The 22329-nt window shown below is 39.3% G+C and overlaps 1 protein-coding gene across 3 annotated transcripts in view; it reads left to right on the forward strand.

Moving 5' to 3' along the window:
* FRMD6 (FERM domain containing 6) overlaps positions 1 to 21725 on the forward strand; it is an 84709-nt gene extending 62984 nt beyond the window's left edge. For all 3 annotated transcript variants that reach the window (XM_057543192.1, XM_057543194.1, XM_057543193.1), the window contains exons 8-14: positions 741 to 806; positions 1697 to 1765; positions 4259 to 4433; positions 8977 to 9312; positions 10068 to 10199; positions 11510 to 11601; positions 18747 to 21725. In XM_057543192.1, coding sequence (XP_057399175.1) covers positions 741 to 806; positions 1697 to 1765; positions 4259 to 4433; positions 8977 to 9312; positions 10068 to 10199; positions 11510 to 11601; positions 18747 to 19031 — 1155 coding nt within the window. In that variant the 3' untranslated portion in view covers positions 19032 to 21725. The remainder of the gene's footprint in view (positions 1 to 740; positions 807 to 1696; positions 1766 to 4258; positions 4434 to 8976; positions 9313 to 10067; positions 10200 to 11509; positions 11602 to 18746) is intronic.
* Positions 21726 to 22329: the final 604 nt, after the last annotated feature.

Consider the following 22329-nt stretch of genomic DNA (forward strand, 5'->3'; position numbering starts at 1 on the left):
TATATCCACTTGTTACAGATGAGCACTTAGAAGATGTGGCCAAGTTCAGAATACATTCTTAATTGTACAACTTTTTCCCTTATACTTGTTGTAGTATTTTTTTTTTTAGTTTATGGTTTAGCTGGTAGAATGTATATCATATTGGCAAGTGATAATTGAACTTCTTAAACATAAGTATTTTCTTTCAAGACTAACTAAATGTAAAGCTTTTATAGCTTTATTAGCTATCTTCATGAAAGAGCATTAACTATTCAGGCTTGCCTCTGACTTTGTTTTCAGAGTTGGGAGATTTAACCAGTTTTAAACACATAAAGTCTAGTACACCTCAGAATATAACTACAACCTTATATTCAAGATTCTAACTTCTGAGAAAAGATTAAGCATAAGAGAGAAGATTAAAAAAAATGATGTAAAAGCAGCAAAATAGTCTTACTTACTGGAGTTCTCAGTAACACAAATATTTAGAATATTGTCAGATATGAAAGTGTATATAATATAGTAAAAACACTAAAACTTTGAAATCGCAGGGATTTAGAAAGTAGAAAATACCATTACTGATTTAATATGTGCCCATGATTTTCTTAAATCTTACAGAAAACAAGGGATGCAGAAAGACAAGCAAAGTTATTTTAAGTCAAAAGCTTTCTAATCCTGAAATTTATCTTTGGTTCTTTTCTTTGGTGCTGAATTGTTCATTGTAGAAGAAAAATATACTTTTTCATACAATTTTATTCCTATAGGATAAAAGGGAAATTGAAGCTTCTCTGACCCTTGGATTGACCATGCGGGGAATACAGATTTTTCAGGTTAGTTAAAGGGAAGTAAGTGTCAAATGGCATCCACTATGTCTTACTGTGGCACTGTGCCTGCCTGGTCCTGCGATAGGTTCACTGGTCCATTTCCAGCCATTGATTGGTCGTTACTTCCTGTTTGTCTAGCACAGATGTAGATAATGTGGGATAGACGAAGTGAAGCAGTCTGATCCTTGACACTAGTAAGTCCTCTAGAACAGAAAACAACAAACCAAAGATTGGCCCCAGTTCATCACTCACAGATCATTAATATCCAGACATTTTTCTTTGTGTGTCATTAATTTTTAATATTCTTTTTTATCATCTGGTACATCTATAACTGTGGAAGGAAAAATGACTTTTTAATACAGTGACTGACCAGACATTTTAATTTCCGTTACAATTTTCTGATAAAACCTGTCCCTTGAGTAAGTAGTTACCATCATCCTTTTGCAGGTGGGATGGTTTTATGCTATAGCCATCAACAAGGGAGAGAGTGCCTCCCTCTGTGAGACGGGGGAGAATGAAAGGATGCCTTATCTTCGATATAGGCAAAGTATCCAGTTATGAAAGTCTGAGTGCCTTATCTCATCTCTTGAATGCCTGAGTCTTCTGGACTTTTTATTTAAATTTAGGGATAGGCCAGAAGGGAAAAGATTGCCTTAAAAGGGCAGGTTAACGCAGTCACTCAGGAACCAAAAGCGACAGAATTGTATCACTCCTCTTTTAATTACTGTCTGCATATCTCCAAAGAGAGTTGGGGACTTCTTTCAGATTTTAATTACTGTATTTTAGTTTTCTGGGAAAGAAGTTAGAGCTATTTTAGAATATCTGTCAGTTTCCTCAGTAACTCTCTGTGCATTACTTGTAAGAGTTATAAGTAACTCTTATAATTCTTTCCACAGAATTTAGATGAAGAGAAACAATTACTTTATGATTTCCCTTGGACCAATGTTGGAAAGTTGGTGTTTGTGGTAAGTTTAAAATAACTGACTTAAAATACTCAGTTTTTTGTTTTTGTGGACTTGTATTGTTTTTTGTTTTGTTTTTTTAAACAAAATATTGTTTCAGGCACAAAACTTGATATTTTCTCAAAATTGAAGATGGAAATAGTTAGTTAGCTGTCTTATATTCTTATGCATGTGCTATAATTATAATCCTTGCCACTTTTCAGTAGTGAACCTAAAACAGAGTCTTATAGCAAAAGAAATCACTAATTTTAATTTGTGTATCTGGTCCCCACCACTCTACCCTAAGTTATTCTAGTTTCAGAAGAAATGTGATGGGAAAAGTTCAAGATGAATTCATCAAACAGAATTGTTTTTAAAAATGTACAGCAGAGGGATTAGAAAACAGAAAGCTGTAATCAGAGGGTAAATTACTCTAGCATGGGGGTTGGCCAGTTCTTGTGGAAGTTAACTTCTCTTGAGCAAAGAATAAAGAGTGATATAAAAAGATGTTTCTATTAATATCTGTCTGTTGAAACTCATCATTATAAAGAAAGGACTGCCATTCTTAACGGGAAAAGTACTTTTACTTTTAGATTATTGAGAATGATACACCTTCTTTTGTTGGAGCAGATTCTTGATTTTTCCCAGCTGTTTCACTGTTTTGTCAGCTGTATCCATTTGCGGGAGGGTTCAAAGAATTACAGTTAATTATATGTATTTCTAGTGGTCGTTAAAATTCATAATTTCGCTTTGTTCAGAAATTATTGGAAAAAATACACAAAGAAAGGAGGAAGATAAGGATTAGGACACATGTGCTTCTTTCTTTCCATCAGGAAGATGGCCTATATAAATAAAGGGCTCTGTTGCCAAATAGCATTTGGGCACTGACTCCACACTGCCCTGGGAGTTAAAAGACCTGTTTCTGACTTTACATTGGGCACAGTCCAATCTGATTTCACTTCACTCATACATTAAATGGGGCCTGACCTGCCTCCTACTCGCTGGCTCTTTCTCGTTCAAGCTCTTTGGGAAGGGAGTGGAGCTATTTGTAAATGAGCAAATTATTACCCCACTTGCCCCCTTCATGTCCCCAGTTAAGAAGTAATAAAATACATTTATAGAAATTGAATTTCTTAAGGGTCCTGCACCCAGTGGTTCCTGAATCTAGTTGTGCATCACTCGCATCTGAGGAGCTTATTTAGATTTCTGGGCCTCATCATCCTCACCTAAGAGATTTTTGATTCAGTAGGTCTGGGGTGGAGACCAGGAATCTATCTTGGCAAACTTCCCAGATGATTCTTCTTGCAGCCAGCCCAGCCCTGCCTAGTTGTGTGACCCTGGGCAAATCACTTAACATCTCTGTGCCTTGGTTTCTTCATTCCAAAATGGGGATAATTGACTGTCCCCCCCCCCACCCCATAGACTTGTGAGGATTAAGTGAGTTAATACATGCTTAGTGCTCATTAAGTGTAAGTTATAAGCATTCTAGCATTGAGATCCAATGTTGGTTCCTTTTAAAATGTAAAGTCGAGAGGTAAGAAATTCCATCCACGTCTGAGTTACACAAACCCATATTGCTTTGCACTGACGTTAAGTGTGTAGTTAGAATATGCCTCCCTCTTTGCTTTATCTCTCCTCTCCAGCTGAGAATCACTGTGCCTGGAATATTCCTTTCTGTAGTCCTGCTGCCCTATTCATTGTCAGGAAAGTTAAAGGAGTTAATAACATTCCATAACTGTAAGGAACTTTGCCAAACCCTCGCCCTCAACTTAGAACTTTACGTTAATGATCCCAAACCTAATGAATGAGATTCCTCTACTGACAGAAAGATACTTACGCTACTTCCATCTCTTATTTCTCCTTCCTGTCTCATCACTCTAACTATCCTTCTGGCTTCCGGCTCCCTCTTTTATCCAACTAGAGAGTTTTTCATTTTTTCTAAACCCTAAATAGATATCCTTTATTGTTCACTATCATAACTCCTTGTTTATTTCCTTCTCAGAATTTATCATAAGCTGCAATTATTTTATGTGTTTATTTACCATCTCTCCCACCAGAATGTAGTGACATGGGGGTAGGGACTTTGTCCTCTGCACTGTTATTTTCTCAGGGCCTAGCTAAGTGTTTGGTACATTGTAAGTGTTCAACAGATATTTGAATGCATTACCCTTCTAGAATTTGTTGTCTTGTTTACTGAGTTAGGGTGTTGGGATTACATTTAAGGATGCTTTTGTGATGGGCCCCTCTCTTCTCCATTATGTAAATGGCCTGGCCAGCCAGAGAAACCAAAGATGGAACCAGAAGGCCCTGGCTAGGCACTTCCCTGAATTTTTGGTAATCCTCTGTCCTGTGACATTTTTGAAAGGGAAAACAGTAATTTATCCTCCGGGAATTTTGGATGGAGCTTTATACATCTATTTCTGAGTCTGTAGTTTTCCTTACTAACTAGAAAATGAAGGGGAGCTTGGCACATAGGACACTTTTCTTCCTGATCTGATTCATGCCGTCCCTCCACAGGGGAAGAAGTTTGAGATTTTGCCAGATGGCTTGCCCTCAGCCAGGAAGCTCATCTACTACACGGGGTGCCCCATGCGCTCCAGACACCTGCTGCAGCTCCTGAGTAACAGCCACCGCCTCTACATGAACCTGCAGCCTGTCCTGCGCCACATCCGGAAGCTGGAGGAAAACGAAGGTCCTGCAGGGTCTCGGGCGGGAAGCAGATGGTGCTCTTGCCACCCGGGGCCCCGTACTCTACAGCTGCCAAGAACTGGGGCTTTAGTCTTCTGAAGAGTGGGACCTGGGGACCGGCCTCTCCAGATCCCCAGCAGCATTCCTGTTTCATCTCAGCACTGTCCCGGAAGGCCCACCTCCCACAGTGCTAGTCAGCATATCCGAGATGATCCCTGCCATTTAGCTGCCTTCGAGAACAGCCTCTGTAAGGTTTCCCCACACTTGGCTTGAGAATTCTTGCAGAAAGCCACCACATGAAGGCGCAGGCCAGGGTTTCTGTGCATATCAGCTTTTATCTGCGTCTCAGAGCTTTGTTTATACACTGATCCACCTTGGTGCTGTTATCCACAGGCTATCTGGAATTCCTTCCAGTTTGATTATTCCTTAGGTTAGAGTGACAATAAAGGTGGGTCACAGAATGTCTCCAGCCTCTTGTTGACTGCTAGGAGGCCCCACGTCTGGCTGAGCAAGAAAGACAAACAAAGGAGAGAGAGGTTTACAATTGAGGATCTCGTCAGCCAGTCCTGTGGGAGCTTTGCTGAGACACAGAATAGAGCAGTGCCTTTGGGGCTTCAGAGTTCCAGGCCCTGAAAGGGGGGTCAAGTCATGGTGAAGAGAGGAAGACGGGGATGGGGGCTTCTAGCTGCAGACTTCAACTTCACAGTATTAACCTAATGGTTAACTCTTTATCTCCTGTGGTTACCCTGTTCGGCACACTCTAGCTTCTAATCCCCAAAAATGCTACTTTGCATATTTGGTTTTTTACTGTCTTCGATTTTTTTGCAAACTCATTTTGTAGTAATTCTTGGTAATTCGATCAGATTCGATTTGGGGTATTTGCATGAACATTAGGATGCAGATTCATCTTAGGTCCATATAGGAAACAGATTTCGACCTCTCAGACCTCACTTTTCCTATAGAAGAGAGACAAGTACCTGTCCTCTTTTTTTTTTTTTTCCTAATTGGGGTATAGTTGCTTAACAGTGTTGTGTTAGTTTCTGCTGTACAACGAAGTGAATCAGCTATGTGTATACACATATCCCCTCTTTTTTGGATTTCCTTCCCATTTAGGTCACCACAGTGCATTGAGTAGAATTCCCTGTGCTGTACAGCAGGTTCTCATTAGTTATCTGTTTTATACATATTAGTGTATATATGTCAATCCCAATCTCCCAGTTCATCCCACCTCCCATTTCCCCCCCTTGGGGTCCATATGTTTGTTCTCTACATCTGTGTCTCTATTTGTGCCTTGCAGACAGGTTCATCTGTATCATTTTCTCTCTTAACAAACAGAAACCTTATAGAGGTTTGCATCTGATTGATTTCTCTCAAAAGCTGTCTGCCAATTTACATGAGACCCAGTTTGGAGAAGCCATTGTAATTTAAGTAGCAGTTGGAATGTGAATCATTTTCCACTGTCTGCCACCAAACTGCATCTGTCTTCGGAGAGAACTGGTCTCACTGTCAAGTGTATTGGCTTCCCCTGCTGCCAGACTGCCAGTTCTTTCCCATGATGACTCATCAGTATAATAAATGCATATATCTCTCTGACGCTGATATGAAGATTAGGAATTTAAACAGGACAGAAGCGCCAAGGAAGCTTGTGAGCATAGGTAGCTTAGGTGCAGAGCCCATCATTTTGCCAAGTTGGCTACATTCCTAAATGGCCAACTTGGCACCTTGAGAAATTCACTTATTCCAGCAGCTCTCTGCCGGCAGCATTTTAGTAAATTCTTGTTTAGGTGACCTTAACGGGAGCCCCTTAGAGCTTGAAAGAATGAACAAACCTCCCCTACAGGTTCTAAAGCAAAATTACATAGAATGTCGTGTTAAGAGGGGAGGGCTTTGTCTGTTACCAAGCATAGCACCAAGTGCATTTGAGGGCTTATGTGAGTAGGGGCAGTGAGGGAATGATAAAGGTGCAGATTGGATCGTTTACATGGATACATATAGATAGATTTTGCGGGGATGGCTTTTTTTCCTTTACATCTTTAGTTTTCTCTGCTTAGAAATCCCTCCAGATCTGAAGAAAACCTGAAACAGTTTCTTTGGACTTACCTTGGCCTGAATCCAGTTATCTCACCCACACTTAAGGACTCCATCATTTTAAACAAAAAAGGCTATTAACATTAGCCAAAATCACAGCATGAAAAGAATCTATATTTTTCTTAATTAAATTTCATCTAGAGTCACCTTGTCTGAAACACTATTTTCTCATTTTATAGTATAAATGATCACAAGAATCTTATGGTATTTAGAACAGATGGATAAAAAATGCTTTCTGTCATTAAAATTTTTTTTCAACTCAACTTTATTCAGTAGCTAGGGCTTATTCTTAGGTCTGTGTCAAGAGGGCACATTGACTGCATTATATTACAAAATAACATATGAAAAACTTGGTGGTCTGTGGGCTTTTACAATAGAGGGAATAAATAGAACACTGGCACATTGATGATTTGCCCTGTTGACACCAGTGATTACTAGGGGGTGAGAGGTTGCATTTTGCATCTCTTAGAATAAATTTCAGAATTATTTCAGCATTTCCCTCATTTTGTAACCGATTAGTGTGAAGCTTCTTAAATGTTTGCAGAGGGTCTAGGAGATAAAGCACGATGACAGGAATAGAAGCCAGCACATGGAACACCAAGGCTGCGCTGACACATTGACAGGAAGTAATTCATGCTAGGTTCCTATTAGGTAGAAAACAAGTTGGCAAAGTGCTTGTCTTCTAGTGACTGTGCTTGTGAGTATAGAATAACTGAAGTTGATTCCAAATTTACCAGAAATTTGGGAGTAAAAGGGCTATTTGTAAAGAAATAGAAAAGCTTTTAAATTATTAGATCCACAATTCTCAATTGTCTTAGAACTCGAACACCATGTAGGACTTTTTTTTTTTTTACTTTTTCTCTTTACTTTCCACCCTTCCAAGGGCCACATGGCTATTGTATTGAAACTACAGTGAATAGAAAGTATGAGAATTTTGCAAACCCCTTTAGTTCTTCATCTCATCTCAACTCCTGTTGCCTTCAGAAAATAGGACTCACTAGAACCCAGTCTAACCCTAAAAAATGGGCTGTAGATGGATGTACTTTTGTTGCAGTGATGTGTGTGTTAGGCTCTGATGTCTGGTTCCAGTCTGCCTCTTTGTGGCTCTGCACACTCACCTTTGTGTGTTTCAGCTCGATTCCTTAGAATTGACATGAAAGGGCTGAAGCCCAGAAATGTACACACAACCTTCTCCAAGCACTTTTTCCATTTTGCATCCTGGAATGCATATTTTCTCTTCCTGCTGATGTTCATTCCCTCTCTGGGGAAGCCTGTGGGGATTATACTTCAGAGCTGAATTCAAACATCAAGAGTGCAAGTATTTTTGCTTAACCAAGACACAATACAATTAAATCCATTAACAGGCCCTTGAGAACCCAATTAGTCTAATAGTCAGCAGTTTCTGAAATAATATCAATTTAACATTCCCCAAATGCACTCTCCATTTTTAACATTGTTCTAATGTGTTACTTCTCATCAGTATTAAAGATACAAGGCAGTTTAACTATTTCTTTGTTTTAAATTTCTGACCTGAAGCTCAAAAATAGTATGTTTGTATCAGTTGTACACCTGTAGCTCAGTTGTAACTTTGTGCCTTTATGTAATGGTTAGTTTAGCATTGGATAAAAGGGACTTTCCAATATTGTGTCTTTGCTATGTTAAAGAGGTGTACTGACATGTTAAATCAAAGAACAGTTTTCTCAATCAGAGGCTACATGGGTATAAATTATCAAACCAGTAGTGATTACTATGTGTTCTTAATAGATGGTAAAACCTCACTGATTCAGCCTAAATGGAGAAAAGCAATCTTCATCCATGAAAATCTAAACTCTAGAATTTTTTGAAAGAAATTCTCAAAAGAATAATTTTATTTTAAATTGTCTTCAACAGTTAGAGCTAAGCTAACAATGGCCCAAATTGAACAGATGAACAAATCAAATGAAAGGCAATTAGCATAAGTATATTTATTGAACCGTTTCTGTAGCAGTCCTTTTGAAATTATCTGTGGGGAAGGACCAGATTTTTAAAAACTTCCAATCCACTGTGGACCGATCCTTTTGCAAAGTTCAAAATCACATTCGTGGATGTCCTGGCAATGGCAGATCACTCTAAAAGTTTCTAAATGTTTATTCTCAATTCCTGAACTTATTCCACTGTGGACCGATAACAGTTTGCAGACAAGAAGTGATCTGCCATCTTACACTTTGAGTAGCATTCTTCTATGGTGTTTGAAGCTTTAAAACTCTTTGAGTAGTTAAATACTCGCCTCATATCTATGGTACTGGTTTTTATTCATTTTGCAGTCTTCTTAAATTGAGCTCCTATCAGAATTATGAACACTTTCCAGTCACTCACTTCTGAATGTGAAATTGTACTTGTTCTTGGCTTGACCCCAGCTAATCAGCTGTTCCTTCTGCCTTGGTTGAATATAATGACGAGCTGTCTTCCTCACCACACAGAGAAGAAGCAGTACCGGGAATCTTACATCAGCGACAACCTGGACCTCGACATGGACCAGCTGGAGAAGCGGTCCCGGGCCAGCGGGAGCAGCGCGGGCAGCATGAAGCATAAGCGCCTGTCGCGTCACTCCACCGCCAGCCACAGCAGCTCTCACACCTCGGGCATCGAGTCCGACACCAAGGCCCGGGACGCGGGCCCCGAAGATGCCTACCCCGGCAGCGCCATCCACCGCAAGCTGAAAACCTGCAGCTCCATGACCAGCCACGGCAGCTCCCACACCTCCGGGGTGGAGAGTGGCGGCAAGGACCGGCTGGAGGAGGATTTGCAGGATGATGGTAACCTGCCCCCCAGGTCCTCCGAGCTAACAGTGCTGACCTGTCGTCTGGGATGCTCTGCTTTTTCTCTTCCGGTTTTTTCGCATTATTGTTTCTGTAGAATTGATGTAGTAATAGAGAAGAAAGAAACACAACATTTGGCTGCTTAACCCTGTGTTAAGGAGATACGATCAGACCTATAGCCTGTATCAGCCAAACTTAGTACTTGTGTGCATCTTTTTTATTTTTCTGTTTCAAATAATTGCTATAGCATTCAGGTTTGGGGAAAAGATACACTGATTCCATTAAGGAAAACTGCAGAGCATACGTGTGCTTACTATAGAATTCACGTGGATATCAAACCAAGTCGCTAAATGCTCTGAGAGAAGGCAGCTATGGGTGATGGGGAGCTTCACGCACTACTCATTCTGTCCTTGTCGACAGTCTGCTTTGGCATGAGGCAAACGACCCATCAGTCTCCTTGGGCCCTTTGTTATCACAGCATGCTAGTACAGCTTTTCTTTTTTCTTAAAGAGAAAGAATAATTGACAGTCAAATCATGGCATTAGCAGACATGTAGATAACACAGCAGTCCTGTGAAGAAGAGAAGCAGCATCTAGTTGAGAATTGTCGCTAGAGTTTCCTATTGTGGAGTCTCATTAGCAGATTTATTTTTAAATATGAATAATTAAATAACCTCCCTCAAGGTGTGGCTATGAATTACAGTGGCCATTTCCCCTTATGTCACTAAATGTCTTTTCCTTCTTCTGTGTCAGAAATAGAGATGTTGGTTGACGACCCCAGGGACCTGGAGAGGATGAACGAAGAGTCCCTGGAAGTCAGCCCAGACATGTGCATCTACATCACAGAGGACATGCTCCTGTCTCAGAAGCTGAATGGACACTCTGGTGAGCTCCCTCGGGAAGGTGCTCTCCTTAGCTAGTGGGTTCAGAGGATACTTAATAATATAAGAAACCTAGGTAAGAAAAACGGTACAAATTGTTGAGATAGTATGATCTCAAATTATAAAAATGTTTACGTGTATATGACAAAATATACATAAAAATATTAATAGACTTTTCTCTGGATGATGGGGTTATGGATGATTTTATTTTCTTTGCCTCATCCTAGTTTGCCAGAATCTCTACAATGTGAGCCCATTGTTTTAAAAACATGGAGCTAAGATTGAGTAGTGACGTAGTGTACTGCTCTATCCTTTGTTCTCGTGGCAGTTTGGCAGGAGTCTGTTCAGTGTTCTGAGCACCAGGCTTGATACTGAGTTTTCTGGTGCTGGTTCTGGGTTTTGGAGCAAATTATTGACAGGTAGGAAAGGGCACATTTACAAGGAAATTCAAAAGGAACCATACCCATTGCCAACCAGTGCACTAGTCCACATCTTCTTCCTATGAAGATTGACTCAAAAGTTGATTCAAAAGGTGACAGGGAGCTCCGTTGACCTCAGAGCCCCAGAACTGACTTCTCACCGTGGCCTCCCATTTTGGTGTCTCACCGGTGGGATCTGCTGCAGGAGGCCTGTGCCACGGTATCCCCGTCGGCCAAGAGGAGCCTCCAGAACACAGTGTGTTCCATATGCTGGCCCTGGACCTAGCCCTTTGTGGGCGTTTGCTCTTTAGTTGGATGGGTACTAGGCTCAGCGCCATTTATAAGAGGAGCAGACAGACACAAGGACACACAGACACTGGCCAGGACACACAGCTCCTTAACTTACCTGAACCCAGTTCCCACCCAGATCTGTGTGACTCCAGAGGAGGCCCGAGCCCCACACTTAACCCACTGCTCGTCTAAGTAGAACCAGACCTAGAGGCTGTATCCAGGTTAAATTCAAAGTCAGTGTTGTGTGGAGAGTGGGGGAGCTTTAGGAGATACAGTAAAGAGATTGCTTTGCACCTTCAGCCTTTGTGTTCATTCCCAACTGCATCATAAATAGCTTAATTAAAAGTTTATTTTAGGAAATGCAGTTTCTAACCTCCATCCTGTGCTCTAACCCCACGTGTATCTCACTGCTCCTGTTCACTGCAGCACAAGGAGAGAATGTGATCCCCCCCCTGGTCGTCTGCCGCCAAAGGGCCACAGTGAGATTTGTGGGCAGTGGTTAATATTTGCCCTTTCCTTCTTGGTAGCAGTATATGTCAGATGAGTGGCAAGAGGGATGAATAATTTGAAGTCTTCACTGGTTTTTCTCTACGTTTCACTTTAGGGTTGATTGTGAAAGAAATTGGTTCTTCCACCTCCAGCTCCTCAGAGACGGTGGTCAAACTTCGAGGCCAGAGTACCGATTCTCTTCCGCAGGTATGGAAGGGATTGAAATTTTAAATCAGCAGCTGAAGTTATAGAAAATTTTAAATAGGAACTTACATTTATAATTACATAAATGATCAGAAATTTAAAACCTTAATGAAATGATTCCTAGTAGATACATACATTCTAATTTTAGTCTGAATTTATGTCCATTTATTTTCTAGTTCTGTTTATCTTTGAGTTGGGTTTTTATTTGGATAAACTATGTACTTTGGTTCATACTTTATGTGGGTGGGAAGCCTCTAGTCTTCAGGCTTCAGGTTAATTCTGGTGTGTGTATGTGTGTGTTGATCTCAATAACTGGGAGAGTGATTTTCTCATCAGGTGTGTTGTGGTAGAAATGTTTCCACACTCTAATTATTCCGTTCAGATTGAATTTTCAAACTATGCTAAGCTAGAGCATTTGATAACCCATGATCACTGGTTAGACTATTAAACTATCAGAGGATATAGATAAATTAAAATGCACCATTGCAGCATTTAGATATAATCTACTGCTGATACTCACCTCTGTCTCCAGGGAAGCACTTGGGTGTTCTCTGTCTCTTTTGTTTTTTTCCTTCTACGTGTGTTCCTCTTTTCTTTCTTTCTCTTGCGTTCTGGCAATCTTTGCCTCCTATATTTTTCTCTCTTTCTTCCCTTTTTTCTCATTTGTCCTTTTTTTCTTTTCCATTTAAGTAACCATAATGTGAATGTGACATTTTATTAAACATTCTTCTGGAAACTCCAATGAGTGATATTTATTGCAGTACATGTAGCATGATGATTAGGATTACAAGCTCCAGGGTCAAACTGACTGGGTTTGCACCCCAGCCCTGCCAGTCAGCGTTAGCTCTTACTGTACATGAACGTTTGTGGGGCACCGCGAAGGATCAGCTTCCACATCTACCGGATGGGAAGAGCATTCGTGTGCCTGCCTTGATGCTTTGTGGCGACAACCTGATGAATTCTATGTGAAATTTCAGTGGAGCCTCAGAAGACGTCAGTACAAGGATCGTCGTCTTCAGGAGGCTCTCAGACCTGACGCTTCCAAGTAAAATGTTGTTGAGCTCAGGCTCTGTCCTTTCTTCCTGGTACTTTTGCCTCCAGCAAAAGTGATATCTTATTCTAACAAGGCTGGCCTTTGTGGTTTCAGCCGCAAAAGTAGATTAGAACTGTAATGCCTCGTTTCATTAAGTAACCATTAAGGATCTTCCATTCATGTAATTATTGGAACCATTTTTTTTTTATACTGCAGGTTCTTATTAGTCATCAATTTTATACACATCAGTGTATACATGTCAATCCCAATCGCCCAATTCAGCACACCACCATCCCCACCCCACCGCAGTTTTCCCCCCTTGGTGTCCATATGTCTGTTCTCTACATCTGTGTCTCAACTTCTGCCCTGCAAACCAGCTCATCTGTACCATTTTTCTAGGTTCCACATACATGTGTTAATATACGATATTTGTTTTTCTCTTTCTGACTTACTTCACTCTGTATAACAGTCTCTAGATCCATCCACATCTCAACAAATGACTCAATTTCATTCCTTTTTATGGCTGAGTAGTATTCCATTGTATATATGTACCACATCTTCTTTATCCATTCATCTGTCGATGGGCATTTAGGTTGCTTCCATGACCTGGCTATTGTAAGTAGTGCTGCAATGAACATTGGGGTGCATGTGTCTTTTTGAATTACGGTTTTCTCTGGGTATATGCCCAGTAGTGGGATTGCTGGGTCATATGGTAATTCTATTTTTAGTTTTTTAAGGAACCTCCATATTGTTCTCCATAGTGGCTGTATCAATTTACATTCCCACCAACTGTGCAAGAGGGTTCCCTTTTCTCCACACCCTCTCCAGCATTTGTTGTTTGTAGATTGTCTGATGATGCCCATTCTAACTGGTGTGAGGTGATACCTCATTGTAGTTTTGATTTGCATTTCTCTAATAATTAGTGACGTTGAGCAGCTTTTCATGTGCTTCTTGGCCATCTGTATGTCTTCTTTGGAGAAATGTCTATTTAGGTCTTCTGCCCATTTTTGGATTGGGTTGTTTGTTTCTTTAATATTGAGCTGAATGAGCTGTTTATATATTTTGGAGATTAATCCTTTGTCCGTTGATTCGTTTGCAAATATTTTCTCCCATTCTGAGGGTTGTCTTTTCGTCTTGTTTATGGTTTCCTTTGCTGTGCAAAAGCTCTGAAGTTTCATTAGGTCCCATGTGTTTATTTTTGTTTTTATTTCCATTACTCTAGGAGGTGGATCAAAAAAGATCTTGCTGTGATTTATGTCAAAGAGTGTTCTTCCTATGTTTTCCTCTAAGAGTTTTATAGTGTCCAGTCTTACATTTACGTCTCTAATCCATTTTGAGTTTATTTTTGTGTACGGTGTTAGAGAGTATTCTAATTTCATTCTTTTACATGTAGCTGTCCAGTTTTCCCAGCACCACTTATTGAAGAGACTGTCTTTTCTCCATTGTATATCTTTGCCTCCTTTGTCATAGATTAGTTGACCATAGGTGTGTGGGTTTATCTCTGGGCTTTCTATCTTGTTCCATTGATCTATGTTTCTGTTTTTGAGCCAGTACCATATTGTCTTGATTACTGTAGCTTTGTAGTATAGTCTGAAGTCAGGGAGTCTGATTCCTCCAGCTCCGTTTTTTCCCCTCAAGACTGCTTTGGGTATTCGGAGTCTTTTGTGTCTCCATACAAATTTTAAGATGATTTGTTCTAATTCCGTAAAAAATGCCATTGGTAATTTGCCATTGGTTGATAGGGATTGCATTGAATCTGTAGATTGCTTGGGGTAGTATAGTCATTTTCACAATGTTGATTCTTCCAATCCATGACCATGGTATATCTCTCCATCTGTTGGTATCATCTTTAATTTCTTTCATCAGTGTCTTATAGTTTTCTGCATACAGGTCTTTTGTCTCCCTAGGTAGGTTTATTCCTAGGTATTTTATTCTTTTTGTTGCAATGGTAAATGGGAGTGTTTCCATAATTTCTCTTTCAGATTTTTCATCATTAGTGTACAGGAATGCAAGAGATTTCTGTGCATTAATTTTGTATCCTGCAACTTTACCATATTCATTAATTAGCTCTAGCAGTTTTCTGCTGGCAGTTTTAGGATTCTCTATGTATAGTATCATGTCATCTGCAAAGAGTGACAGTTTTACTTCTTCTTTTCCAATTTGTGTTCCTTTTAATTCTTTTTCTTCTCTGATTGCCGTGGCTAGGACTTCCAGAACTATGTAGAATAATAGTGGTGAGAGTGGACATCCTTGTCTCGTTCCTGATCTTAGAGGAAATGCTTTCAGTTTTTCACCATTGAGAATGATGTTTCCTGTGGGTTTGTCATATATGGCCTTTATTATGTTGAGGTAGGTTCCCTCTATGCCCACTTTCTGGAGAGTTTTTATCATAAATGGGTGTTGAATTTTGTCAAAAGCTTTTTCTGCATCTATTGAGATAATCATATGGTTTTTATTCTTCAATTTGTTAATATGGTGTATCACATTGATTGATTTGCATATATTGAAGAATCCTTGCATCCCTGGGATAAATCCCACTTGATCGTGGTGTATGATCCTTTTAATGTGTTGTTGGATTCTGTTTGCTAGTATTTTGTTGAGGATTTTTGCATCTATATTCATCAGTGATATTGGTCTGTAATTTTCTTTTTTTGTAGTGTCTTTGTCTGGTTTTGGTATCAGGGTGATGGTGGCCTCATAGAATGAGTTTGGGAGTGTTCCTTCCTCTGCAATTTTTTGGAAGAGTTTGAGAAGGATAGGTGTTAGCTCTTCTCTAAATGTTTGATAGAATTCACCTGTGAAGCCATCTGGTCCTGGACTTTTGTTTGTTGGAAGATTTTTAATCACAGTTTTAATTTCATTACTTGTGATTGGTCTGTTCATATTTTCTGTTTCTTCCTGGTTCAGTCTTGGAAGGTTATACCTTTCTAAGAATTTGTCCATTTCTTCCAGGTTGTCCATTTTATTGGTATAAAGTTGCTTGTAGTAGTCTCTTAGGATGCTTTTTGTATTTCTGCGGTGTCTGTTGTAACTTCTCCCTTTTCATTTCTGATTTTATTGATTTGAGTCCTCTCCCTCTTTTCCTTGATGAGTCTGGCTAATGGCTTATCAATTTTGTTTATCTTCTCAAAGAACCAGCTTTTAGTTTTATTGATCTTTGCTATTGTTTTCTTTGTTTCTATTTCATTTATTTCCACTCTGGTTTTTATGATTTCTTTCCTTCTGCTAACTTTGGGTTTGTTTGTTCTTCTTTCTCTAGTTTCTTTAGGTGTAAGGTTAGATTGTTTACTTGAGATTTTTCTTGTTTCTTTAGGTAGGCTTGTATAGCTATAAACTTCTCTTGTAGAACTGCTTTTGCTGCATCCCATAGGTTTTGGGTCGTCGTGTTTTCATTGTCATTTGTCTCTAGGTATTTTTTGATTTCCTTTTGATTTCTTCAGTGATCTCTTGGTTATTTAGTAACGTATTGTTTAGCCTCCGTGTGTTTGTGTTTTTCACGTTTTTTTCCCTGTAATTCATTTCTAATTTCATAGCGTTGTGGTCAGAAAAGATGCTTGATATGATTTCAATTTTCTTAAATTTACTGAGGCTTGATTTGTGACCCAAGATGTGATCTATCCTGGCGAATGTTCCATGCGCACTTGAGAAGAACGTGTAATGTGCTGTTTTTGGATGGAATGTCCTATAAATATCAATTAAATCTATCTGGTCTATTGTGTCATTTAAAGCTTCTGTTTCCTTATTTATTTTCATTTTGGATGATCTGTCCATTGGTGTAAGTGAGGTGTTAAAGTCCCCTACTATTATTGTATTACTGTCAATTTCCTCTTTTATATCTGTTAGCAGTTGCCTTATGTATTGAGGTGCTCCTATGTTGGGTGCATATATATTTATAATTGTTATATCTTCTTCTGGATTGATCCCTTGATCATTATGTAGTGTCCTTCCTTGTCTCTTGTAACATTCTTTATTTTAAAGTCTATTTTATCTGATATGAGTATAGCTACTCCAGCTTTCTTTTGATTTCCATTTGCATGGAATATCTTTTTCCATCCCCTCACTTTCAGTCTGTATGTGTCCCTAGGTCTGAAGTGGGTCTCTTGCAGACAGCATATATATGGGTCTTGTTTTTGTATCCATTCAGCAAGCCTGTGTCTTTTGGTTGGAGCATTTAATCCATTCACGTTTAAGGTAATTATCAATATGTATGTTCCTATGACCATTTTCTTAATTGTTTTGGGTTTGTTTTTATAGGTCCTTTTCTTCTCTTGTGTTTCCCACTTAGAGAAGTTCCTTTAGCATTTGTTGTAGAGCTGGTTTGGTGGTGCTGAATTCTCTTAGCTTTTGCTTGTCTGTAAAGCTTTTGATTTGTCCATCAAATCTAAATGAGATCCTTGCCGGGTAGAGTAATCTTGGTTGTAGGTTCTTCCCTTTCATCACTTTAAGTATATCATGCCACTACCTTCTGGCTTTTAGAGTTTCTGCTGAGAAATCAGCTGTTAACCTTATGGGAGTTCCCTTGTATGTTATTTGTCTTTTTTCCCTTGCTGCTTTCAATAATTTTTCTTTGTCTTTAATTTTTGCCACTTTGATTACTATGTGTCTCGGCGTGTTTCTCCTTGGGTTTATCCTGTATGGGACTCTCTGCGCTTCCTGGACTTGGGTAGCTATTTCCTTTCTCATGTTAGGGAAGTTTTCGACTATAATCTCTTCAAATATTTTCTCTGGTCCTTTCTCTCTCTCTTCTCCTTCTGGGACCCCTATAATGCAAATGTTGTTGCGTTTAATGTTGTCCCAGAGGTCTCTTAGGCTGTCTTCATTTCTCTTCATTCTTTTTTCTTTAGTCTGTTCCGCAGCAGTGAATTCCACCATTCTGTCTTCCAGGTCACTTATCCGTTCTTCTGCCTCAGTTATTCTGCTATTGATTCCTTCTAGTGTAGTTTTCATTTCAGTTATTGTATTGGTCATCTCTGTTTGTTTGTTCTTTAATTCTTCTAGGTCTTTGTTAATCATTTCTTGCATCTTCTCAATCGTTGCCTCCATTCTTATTCCGAGGTCCTGGATCATCTTCACTATCATTATTCTGAATTCTTTTTTCTGGAAGATTGCCTATCTCCACTTCATTTAGTTGTTTTTCTGAGGTTTTTTCTTGTTCCTTCATCTGGTATATAGCCCTCTGCCTTTTCATCTTATCTATCTTTCTGTAAATGTGGTTTTTGTTCCACAGGCTGCAGGATTGTAGTTTTTCTTGCTTCTGCTGTCTGCCCTCTGGTGGTTGAGGCTATCTAAGAGGCTTGATGGGAGGCTCTGGTGGTGGGTAGAGCTGACTGTTTCCGTCTGGAACCATTTTTTAACCTACTTATATTTTCAGCTGGAACCACCTCTTGAGATAATGAGTTCTAAAACTCTGCTACCTGCTGGAGCAGGTAGTGGAGCATTTGTCAGAGTGTGACCTCTTGCAGTGTTCGGGAGCCACCTCTTTGTCCTGGGGCTGTCTCCCAACATTTGCTATACCAAGAGCACTTCATGTTATTTTTCTACCCAAGAATTCTGGCTATTGAAAAAATAGTTTTTTAAACTCTTGTTTCTTGAGTAATAATTGGTTTGTTTTCCCATTTCTTATTAAAAGAATTAACAGACCTCAGCATGAGAGTGTTGCTGTGCTGAATTGCCATATCCTCATGGAAAGACTGAGAAACAGTATCTTTACCTCTGCAACCTTATTTTAAGATAACTGCTTGGCTTCTGAGATGCTAGAGACAGTTGGATTCACATTGCACTGACTTCTCTGTGCCTTGGGTTATTCATCTGTAGAGTGGGGAGAATAATAGCACCTGGCTCACAGACTGATGGGAAGATTAAATGAGTTCTAGGGTCTAGCACATAGTAAGGGCTGAGTAAAAGCTAGCTGCTATTATTGGTGGTGGTGGGATTGGCGTTTTGCCCCACAGGGCCTCAGGGCCCACAAACCACAGATTGGAAACCACTTCCTAACATATAAGGATTCCTTAACCTTTTATGATTTTGCAGCTTCTCTCTGTACAAGGCAAATGGTGCTAAACTTTCGCTTTAGTCTGTACTCTTAAAGTTGTTTCAACCTTCTCTTGTCTTGTAGACTATATGTCGAAAACCAAAGACCTCCACCGATCGACATAGCTTGAGCCTCGATGACATCAGACTGTATCAGAAAGACTTTTTGCGCATTGCGGGGCTGTGTCAGGACACTGCTCAGAGTTATACCTTTGGGTGCGGCCATGAACTGGATGAGGAAGGCCTCTATTGCAGCAGCTGCTTGGCTCAGCAGTGTGTCAACATCCAAGATGCTTTTCCAGTCAAAAGAACCAGCAAATACTTTTCTCTGGATCTCACCCATGATGAAGTTCCAGAGTTTGTTGTATAAAGGACGTCTATGTGCAGCTGTACAGACAGCCTGCTGTTCGCTAGAGGCTGTGAAAGCCATGAGTTCTTTCTTTACCTATTACTTATGCCATATTTTCTTCACCCCAAACATAGCTCTTTCTTTATAATATTTGCGACAGAAATAAAAGCTGAGGGACAGTTGCACTTTAAGTATTACACAGAAGTAAAAGGACTACAGAGAATGTATACCAAGACAAGTGCCCAGAAGTTCACTGATCCTTTGGAAGGAAATGTGCTTTACTGGTTACCAAGCCTTCAGAATATCCAACTGTGGTGTGTTTGTTCATTGTTTTGTTTCCCAGTTCAGTTACATGTAACAACACTTTTTTTTTTTTATCATGTGAAAGATGTTGTTGGGTTCCTTTGTTTGCTTTGTACATTTTTTTTTTTTTTTACCACTCCCTCATGAAATGCCGGTGGTTGGAGGGAAGAGAGAGAGAAGAGGCTCTCATTTTTTAATAGAGAGACCGTCACCTACTCATAGCCATTGCCACCCCACTGGGGCTGTACGAAAGTGAACACGAACGAAGCAGTCAAAATCCAGCATGCCAAAGATGCCTCCACCAGAAGGGCAGCCCAGGGCCAAGAAGATGTGAGTCAAGCAATAACCAAAAGACCGTGCATGCTGCAATGCCTTGTGACTCCTTCACACCTGGTCAGTGCCACGTCATCCTCCTGCTCTTCCAGAAAGCTCTAGGACTCAGCTGAGCCCCTTGTCCAAGTAACGGATCGGTTGTGTTCATGCCATAATGAATTTTGTGGAGTTTCCAAAACCAGTTTCTGTTAAAACTATGGAAATGTCTTAAAATATGTCTGTATTTGGTGGATTTTTTTTTTTTAATCAAGAGCAAAGTATGTTCATGCTGGTTTCTGCTTAACCAAAATACCCTAACTATACGTACATGTTATACATATGTATATATGAGACTGTGTGTGTTTATATGTATTTAAAGCTTACTAACTTTTCATTTTGGCTCCCATGACTATCTCGTATACATGGTCTTTCTTGTTTGGTACTGAGGATACGTCATCAAATGAATGATGCCTACAGACAATCAGTTGATAGATAGAGTTAAGAACGACTGTTTTCTCATGTGTCTTTTGCCATAGTTCTCAACCCTGGTTGCATCATAGAATTATCTGGGGAGCTTTAAAAAAATAACAATGTCTGGGTCCCACCTTGGATGAATTATATCGGTCTCTTGCAGTGAGACTCAGGTGGAATTGCCTTTTCTTTTAAAGTTTCCAGATGGAGCTAGTATGTAACAGGATTGAAAACCACCGATCCAGAAGATGTCTTTTTCGTTAATTTTGAAGTATACAGAAAATGTTAGTGTTTGAGAAAGAACTGTTTTTAAGACAGTTACTGCCACTGCTGTTAGGATATATGATGAAACCAAGTCAGGAGATTGAACTTAGTAACCTTTAGATGTACAGTAACAGTGTTGTTCACACTTCAGGAAAGTACTTTAGCACAATGTCTTTCTATGAGATGTTTTTAATGATTTCATATTTTACAACATTTGTTTACCATATTTTGATATACCATTTTTTCTACCTACCAGGTTTTATTAAAAAAACTATATTATTTTCTAAAGAAATGGTCATATTTTTATACAAAATTAAGTTTTCAGGTAACAAAGAAATAGACTTAGGGTACGGCAGCACCTGCAGTGTTTCCCATGGATGGGAGTCAGTATTATAAACACATGGAGAACGAGAACAAACTCCACCTGTACTGTCCCGCGCATGCCCCACCGTGGACGTGACAGGGCAGTGTGTACACACAAGCCTGGTCAAATTGGCCTAACTTGACACTTTAAAAGGAAAAAAATTCTATGACATTCTGTAGTCATGAAATGATTTTGCTTTTATAAAATGTTTGAAAGAACCAAAGTTTCAGGTATCAGAATGTATAAAAGTATCTCAATCTTTGTATAAAAGGATGAAAGTATGAAAGGATCATCTAATGACTATTTTACTTATGTCATTAAATAATCCACCATTTCTTACAGATGCTTAAGAGACAAATCCTTGAAGTTTGACTCTAAAGAGCCCAGCTCATAATGTGGTACATTTCCTTAGCTCCTAGCGTTTCTTGTTTAAACATTAAGAAAAAAACATATTTAATTAAGTACATAGTGCTTTATACTTTATTTTCTCTCTACTTCAAACAGAATCAGGTCTTTAGGGTTTTTCCAGCATCGTTGGTGGTTTTGCACACCCTCTTTCTAATTGCATTTATGAACAGTCTCGTGGGTTTTCAAAAATGAAACGTGCTAAGGACATTTTTGCTTTTTGATCCACTGTTTGCAGCAGAATTATATATATGTATGTGAAAATCTATTTTGAGTATCTACATTTTTGTATTTGGAAATTGTTTTAAAAATAAAAAAGGAGAAGTATAAAGCTGTTATTTATTCTGCATTTGTTAATATCCATTGCTAGTCAGTATACCAATTTGGTATATATTGCCTCTATACATCTACATTTGTATTTGCAACAATGAACTTTATATCTACATTAACTGTAAATAATCCTTTCTGTGAAAGGATCATCATATCAAGATGATACCAAAAGTGTGTGAAAAAAAAAGAACTGCATTATTTTGTAATTATTCTTATAGGAATTTCATGGTAAGATTAGCAGTCAATAAAGTTACTTTTTATTTGTCTTTGAAGTGCCTTTTTTAAATTGAGTTCTCAGTTATGCAAGAGTGAATGTTCTCTTTTTGTTCTTCTTTCCTATAACAGAGCACATTAAAGGACAACCTGGTAGAATTCTGAGCAAAATGGCCCTTGTGGAGATGACGCTAATAGCTGATGCTGAGCCCTGCCATGTGCCCCATCCTGCTCCACGTGTGATAGAAGCTCATGTGTTAACTCATTGAATCCTTGTATTCCCATAAAGCAGGTACTATTATTCTTCTCAACTTAGGGATGAAGGAACCAAGGCTCCAAGAGGCTCAGTCTGAGAGGGTGTGGCAGTCAGCCACTATTCAGTCCCAAAGTGTGGGGCTGAAAGGACTCTCCTTCTTAAAATATAATAGTATTTTTCATTTTTTAAATTAAAATAGCTACTTTAACTTTTACCCATTCAACAGACATTATTGGAATATTGGTTCTAATTTCAGAAAAATGAGTGATTGCATTTAAAAGCATGCATTCGCAAGACCACATGTGAGAGCAACATGGCATAAAGTATAGAGCCCAGAACTTAGAGTCAACAGTCAGGATTCTGAAAAGCCCAGCTCTGCTCCTAAAGGGGAATCCATTGTC

This window comes from Balaenoptera acutorostrata, chromosome 3 (assembly GCF_949987535.1).
Source record: "Balaenoptera acutorostrata chromosome 3, mBalAcu1.1, whole genome shotgun sequence".
Lineage (NCBI taxonomy): Eukaryota > Metazoa > Chordata > Mammalia > Artiodactyla > Balaenopteridae > Balaenoptera > Balaenoptera acutorostrata.